Below are 7,160 nucleotides of genomic sequence, written 5' to 3'. Positions count from 1 at the left end.
TCCTAAAGTTGGCTAAATCTTTCCTTTTTGTTTTATAGGAACTGAAGTAGCAAGAAAACATTATTCAAAATCAGCTTCTTCTACATGATTACCGCTCGCTTACCATAAAAAAATGATATTAAACACTGAAGTGAACATCAGATTTTCTTGTCATTTGAATAACATGAAGTCACATGCCGCACATTATTTAAAACTGATGTAAAATGTAGAAAAGTGCTATACAAGCTCAATTCCATTTACCATTTACATGTGGCACAATGTAAAACTGATGTATAAAGTTGTAATGTGTTATCCTGCTGGACAACGTGTCACTGCTAGTGTCCAGATTTTACATGCGTTAAGTTGTGTGCAGTGGTTGATGGTGGAATCTGACGGCACTTATCACTGCATTTTATTCTGGTATATTCGTTGCACCGGTGGTCAAGATGCAGCAAACTTTTAAGATGAAAAAGTGTGTCTCATCACTTTTAAAGGTAAGTCCATGACCTTAAACTCCAGTGTATATCATTTGATGTTAGTGTGTGTAGCAAACAAATGCATATACAAAGTTCTAGTTTGACAAAGAATCAGCTGGTAACAGTAAAATGTCTAATTCTAAGTTTTTAACCAAATACAGAGTTTAAGACAATTAGCTCAGCTGTTTATTTAGCAATTAGCAGGTTACATCTGATAAAATCCGACACTGACAGTTGTCATTTTGTTCATCAAGTGGTGACTAAAAACAAAAAGTTTCCTGTATTATTTCTGAGTAATATTTGAAAATGTATTGTTTCAAAATGATAGTTTAATAGTAACTCTGCTGCTGTCAACCCTTATCTTTGAACACTATTATTATTCTATGCTAAGATTCTAATAGACAGGAAGATGTATAAAGAGGTGTATTAAACCAAATCATTTGTGTAGTTCAAAGTTGCTTCATAACAAAACCTTAAAAGAAAAAACTCAACAGCTAAAGTGATTATGAAATCAGATTTATTTCAGGCATTTGGTGTTACAAATTCATGATGGATCTGTTCTTTTCCAGTCAGCCTTAACCATGTTTCATTTTCATTTAGAGTGGAAATGGAAGCAAAGCAGGATCAGGACACCACTGATATGCTGAAGTGGAGAGCTCATTTTCTCTCCGAACAAGAAAAGAAAAGAGGACACAACAAGTGAAATATGACAGTGTTAAGTGTGGCTGCTTTTGATGATGTCACAATGCACACGATGACAGATGTGATACAACAGAGAAGACATTGCAGGAAGATGGAGTCATAGGTGTGACAGGTGTATGTCATGTATTCTTAAAAATTCAAGACCAGGTATACAATTTTGCCCCCTGCTCAAATATTTAACATGCTGGTATTTTGTGTGCAGTTATTGTTGCTTTGTTGAGATTTTCTGTCATGACACTACAAGTATCATCTTGTCTGCTTGACAGCACATCCAGCAACTAAAAGACAGCCTGGCTGACTGATCCAAAGAAGAGAGGACAGACTCACATCTCTGCTGCTCTGTTTTTCTGGTCTAATAATCGCTTTGCCTCTGATTTCTTTTTGATGTTATCTCTTACTCTCTCTGTGGTGCCGATAAGGAAGGAGCACCTCAGTGACTAAATTCCTGGGTCTGCTGGATTTTGAGGGGTGTTGAGGGTTATGGAAGCTTTGTGAGAGGCTGGAGGTACAAGAGGTGGAGAACAAATGAAGGAATGAAGAGAGAGACAACAGCTGGATTTAGTAACGAGATGACTGCCTTGAGCTGGACGTCCGTTGCACCGAGCTGCTGCTCATTCCGCCGCCGCCGCCGCTGCTGAAGCCGCCGCCGCCGCTGCTGAAGCCGCCGCTGCTGCTGAAGCCGCCGCCCATTCCGCCGCCGCCATAGCCGCCGCCCATTCCGCCGCCGCCATAGCCGCCGCCCATTCCGCCGCCGCCGCCATAGCCGCCGCCGCCGCCATAGCCGCCGCCCATGCCGCCGCCTCCGCCACCACCACCTGCGTTTTCAGATGGAATATTAGAAATCATTATTCCTTACATCTCAAATGGTGCTCTTGATTTGATGCTCAAGTGACACGGTAATAGCAAAAACTTTTCTCACTTTCAGTTTTCATAATCACATTAATGTCTTAAGATGGCCTGGATATTGAAATGTAGAGATATTTGTTAAATACGTACCAGAACTGGAGGATGATGTCTGGACGTGGATGGTTGCACTTCCACCACCAGTGGCAATCCTGAAATTTGTACACAGATAAGAATTTGAAGAAGTCGCTTCCTGCACAATGTATTTTACGTTTTCATTAAATGTCTCTATGGTCCAAAGTAGATTTGATTTTTCAGTACCTGTCCTCCTCTCCCTCCAGCAGCTTCCTGTAGGTGGCGATCTCAATGTCCAGAGCCAGCTTGACGTTCATGAGCTCCTGGTACTCACGGACCTGGCGGGCCATGTCCTGTTTTGCTCTTTGCAGGGCCTCCTCAAGGTCCCCGATGCGGGCCTTGGCGTCCTTGACTGCCAACTCTCCACGCTCCTCGGCCTCAGCAATCTGGGCCTCAAGGTTGGCTCGCTGGCAGGTAGAAAGGTAAGCAGAGGCTTTAGAAATTAAATAAAAAAACAAGCTTTGTGTGTTTATGGCTGAAAGGTCTAAATATATGTATTAAAGTGATGGTTAAGTAGCTGTTACTGTGAGTTTACCTGTCCTTTCACTGACTCAATCTCATTCTGGAGACGGCTAATCATGCGTGTGAGCTCAGCAATCTCACTCTTGGTGTTGCGAAGGTCATCTCCTGCTGCGCCTGCGGAGGACTGCATCTCCTGGAACTATATTAAAAAGATTTTTTTTTAATGACTTTTGTTCGAGATCCCAATTTTATTTGATATTGCAGATTTTTTATTTCATATTCAAACTGTGGGTGAAGGTACTTTCTCGACCTACCTTTTGTTGGTACCAACTCTCTGCCTCAGCACGGTTGCGTTTGGCGATGTCGTCATACTGAGCCTTGACATCAGCCACAATGGCATCCATGTCCAGGGTACGGCTGTTGTTCATCTCCACAACGACTGAAGTGTCCTTGATCTGTCCCTGGAGCTCATTCAGTTCCTGCACAAGAGATTTCATTTTTAAAATTGGACTTAGAAAGGAGAGCTTGCATCTATTTTTTTTATCCATACCCAAGAGGGCCAGATTTTTATCTCTTATTGTAAGCAAAATTAGATTTTACTAAAAATGGGACGCAAAGAGACAGACATGATTTTCTTACCGCCTCAAAGACAGCTCTGAGGAAGTTGATTTCATCCTGAAGGGAATCGACCTTGGCTTCTAGCTCAACCTTGTTCATGTAGGCCGCATCGACATCCTGTCAGCAGAGAAACAGAAAGCGGACGTATTTGATGAAGGCATCATTTCACTGGTAAAGTGACATTTTTACATCTCAGATCAACTCTTACCTTCTTGAGGAGCACAAAGTCATTCTCTACAGCTGCACGCTTGTTGATTTCATCTTCATATCTGACACAAATATGGAAATAATTAGCTGATTGAAAAATACAGTGTTTCTACTACTGCAGGTCGTCCGTGCTAGTATCAACTCACTTGGTCTTAAAGTCCTCTACCAGTCCCTGCATGTTCCTCAGCTCTGACTCCAGCTTGACCTTCTCATTGCCGAGACCGTCGAGCTGTCTGCGCAGGTTTGCAATGTAAGCCTCGAACATGGCGTCAATGTTGGAGCGGGTGGTGGTCTGTTCCTGCAACAGGCTCCACTTGGTTTCCAGCATTTTGTTCTGCTGCTCCAGGAAGCGCACCTAAAAAGTACAAGGGTTTGCATAATTAAGATCTATAGAAGTCAACCAGAAAATGACCATACTATGTAGTTGTTTATTACATCAATTAAATATTTTCCCAACAAGTTCATGGTCTCATTCAAAACCCTTATTCAGTGCATTTGAAGATGACATGATAAAGGGGGTATACTATAGGCTGGAGCTTCCTTAGATTGACAAGTCATTTCAGCTCCAACCTAGTTACCGAAATATTCTGTGATGTCACTTTTAATATAAATTGAATCGGGGGAAAAAGTTATTGGCACAACTTGAAAACTTTTTCAGATTTTTTTAAAAACTCTAAAATAAAATGACATTAAGACAGGAAATAATGTATTTCAATACACATGTTGGCACTTTTCTTCATGAATTAGTCATGCTGACTCCAATGTTAAAAGTATGTTTGTCTACTGTGTTTCACTTTACTCAGGTGACCCCTCTAGCTGTGTCCCACACAGAAAGAACAACTGCTTTAAGAAAACACCCCTCGGGGCAGAAATATTCTACACAAACTCCAGTCGAAGGTCTCTCTGCTCAGTACAGTTGATCTCTGATGAGAGATCTGACATGCTAATAAACATTGAGAAACATTGAGAGAACAATTCTTTGGCATGCGGCTCTGAACCCTACAGAAGGTTTTGGGTGTGAACTTGTTACATCATTTTTTTTTCTAAGGCAAGCTGAGGTGTTTGTGCCACACCTTAGCCCCGCCCCTCCCCATAAACCTCTAACATTACTTAAAGGTTAACATTAACCTTCTTCCCCTCATACTGAGTGTCACTGGATCCAACCACTCTAGTATTTTCTCCCTCTCAATCTACACAGAGACAGCTGGTAAAGGTCCAAGTGTGATGAAAGATAAGTTAAAGGAGTAGGTCAGGTTTCATTTACTGTTAGCTGATGCAAAGTTTTGCTTCGTGAATGCAGCGTGAGACACTGCTGTTTTGAACAACAAATAATGCTTGGTTGCATTAAGGGTTAGAGTTATGGATTTCAATGCTGTTGGCATTCCAATAATTCATGTTGGATCAGTTGCTGTGCAATATTTTATGTGCCTTGGAGCCCATTTGGATGCAGTTTGTTGCACTTCTACATGCTTGCACTAACCAATAAACTGTGGCTCATCTGTTTTGTGCATCCAACATCAATACCTCATGTTTTGTTCAACCAAATGTACGCTTGGGTTGACATATTAAAACTTTCTGGCTTCAAATACCATATTTTGCATGACAAGACCAATTTAAAATCAATCGAATACTGTAAACATTCTTTAACTGAGGCTGTTTCCTTGAAGTGAAAGAAGAAACTCTTACCTTGTCAATGAAGCTGGCGAAGCGGTTGTTGAGGGTCTTGATCTGCTCTTTCTCATTGCTTCGGACCTTCGAGATGTTGGGGTCGATCTCAAGGTTCAGAGGGGACAACAGGCTCTGGTTGACTTGGACGTTTGTGATTGGCGCACAAAAACCTCCGCCGCCGCCAGCACCCATACCACCTCCGAAACCACCTCCGAAACCACCAGCACCACCACCGAAACCACCACCGCCACCACCACCGCCACCACCACCACCACCACCACCACCAAGATAACTGAAACCACCACCACCATAACTGAAACCACCACCACCACCACCACTTTTCATACTAAACATTGAGCTGCCCGACCTACTACCTCCGAAATTCCCACCACTAACACTAAACCTTGAGCTGCTCATCCTACCACCGCCTCCCATCATGGCAGAACTGAGAGATTGTGAGCTATTTGACTTACGGAAGCTACCTCCACCTCCACCTCCACCACCACCACCAACGCCTCTGGAGGTCACGGTGTAACTCGTCACAGACTTATTCATATTTTCCTCTGACAGGGTAGAATTCACAGACAAAAGGTAGAGCAGAGAGAGAGAGGTATGGCAGGGCGCACAAAGAGGAGAGTCGAGTCCCTCTAAGTGTCTTCTTGCTCTCCGTGATGGACTTTTATCTGCCTCCAACAGTGGAGGAGGTCTCAGTAAGCTCCACCTCCCCTTTTACCTGCCTCCTGTTACCTAGATCCTGGAAGGTGCATTTGCAGGCAATAAGCAGTATGGCTAGGAGCGGATCAGCCTGTTAGACGAGTAACAGTGCCACCACTGTAAGGTGATCGTGGCTTGACACACCCAGGTGCTTGCAGAGGAATGGCATCAGAGCCGCGGGTTAGGAGGGAATATTCTTGTAAATTTACATTTTTATGTTCACAGAAGAACATCAGGAATCAGGGTAAATTAGCTAGTAAGATTATGGGAAATTATAATCTTTTTATGTTTGGTGCATCACAATTAAAATATAGACATTATTTTAAAAAACGTATTGCAATTAACAGAAGTATTCCTTCTGATAAGAAACTAAAAAGAATACAGTATGTTCATTATATCCTTTGTAATGAAAAAACGGTACAGCTTGCGCAGAAATGTGCAACTTGCGGCAAATTTCCAAATTCTACAATAAAAAACTGAATGTGCGCAAAGTACAGATGAGATGTAATGCATAAAAGACCATTTAGGCTTGAACTTCATGCAATGTAAAGCCATTATGAGGCTGGATGGAAGTCAAAGAAAGAAGGAAAGGAGGTTTGCATTAAGTCTTAAATAAGTAAACCAAACCAGATTTAATTTTAGTAAAACTAAGCAGCTGTCCATAGAGTATGTGCTCTAAGTAGAGTTGCAACCTACCCTTCTAGGACATTAGAAATTATGTGCATTATTTCTGAATATTGTTTTAGATTTTCTTATGAAGGTCTGAAAGTGTTTCAGATGTGCATTTAATTAAACAATTTGTTAAAAGACTTCTGGCTGTCTTAAGCCAAGAACAGAACACATAGGGTATTAGAGTTTGGAGAATGCAAGCTTGATTGTTGTTAAAGCTATGGTTTAAAAGAGGTGGCTGCTTAGAGACATTTGACTTCAAACATTAAAGAAAGTAAAACTAAACTAAACTCACGTCAGGAGGAATAGTTTTGGGTTTCGTTTTGCACATTTGATATATTCAAGCGAACTGCACACAACTAGATACACGAGGCAGACACCTTGCAGAGAAATGACCAAAGAAGAATGCTCCTCCTAAGATGAACAAAAGGGTTGTTTACACAAATAAGACATTCATTTGAGGTGAAAAAAGCAGAAATCCTTTTTAATAAGGGTTTCTACAGTAGAAGGGGTAGGCGGTAAATAAAGTGACCTGTGGACAAATGGGTAAATACCTTCTGTAAGAAATGAGTTTTGAATTCCTGAGTTCTCTGTTAAAATCATCCTTTTATTAATACGTTTGGGCCTGTAGCTTGTAGCTGCTTGAGGGCACTACACTTATTATCTGCAATGCTCATACCGCTGTAT

At 41.7% G+C, this 7,160-nt stretch overlaps 1 protein-coding gene across 1 annotated transcript; it reads right to left on the bottom strand.

The window, feature by feature from the left end:
* Positions 1 to 955: 955 nt before the first annotated feature.
* Positions 956 to 5,750, bottom strand: LOC109981538 (keratin, type II cytoskeletal cochleal). The gene is made up of 9 exons (XM_020630367.3): positions 5,109 to 5,750; positions 3,569 to 3,777; positions 3,424 to 3,484; positions 3,237 to 3,332; positions 2,912 to 3,076; positions 2,671 to 2,796; positions 2,322 to 2,542; positions 2,154 to 2,212; positions 956 to 1,972 (listed from the first exon to the last, which is right to left on the bottom strand). The coding sequence occupies exons 1-9, from the start codon at positions 5,643 to 5,645 to the stop codon at positions 1,716 to 1,718; spliced, it is 1,731 nt and encodes a 576-aa protein (XP_020486023.1). The 5' UTR covers positions 5,646 to 5,750; the 3' UTR covers positions 956 to 1,715.
* Positions 5,751 to 7,160: the final 1,410 nt, after the last annotated feature.

This window comes from Labrus bergylta, chromosome 12, assembly GCF_963930695.1.
Source record: "Labrus bergylta chromosome 12, fLabBer1.1, whole genome shotgun sequence".
In the NCBI taxonomy this organism is placed as follows: Eukaryota; Metazoa; Chordata; class Actinopteri; order Labriformes; family Labridae; genus Labrus; species Labrus bergylta.
The sequence above is the reverse complement of the archived record's forward strand: the minus strand, read 5'-3'. Positions and strand labels throughout refer to the sequence as shown.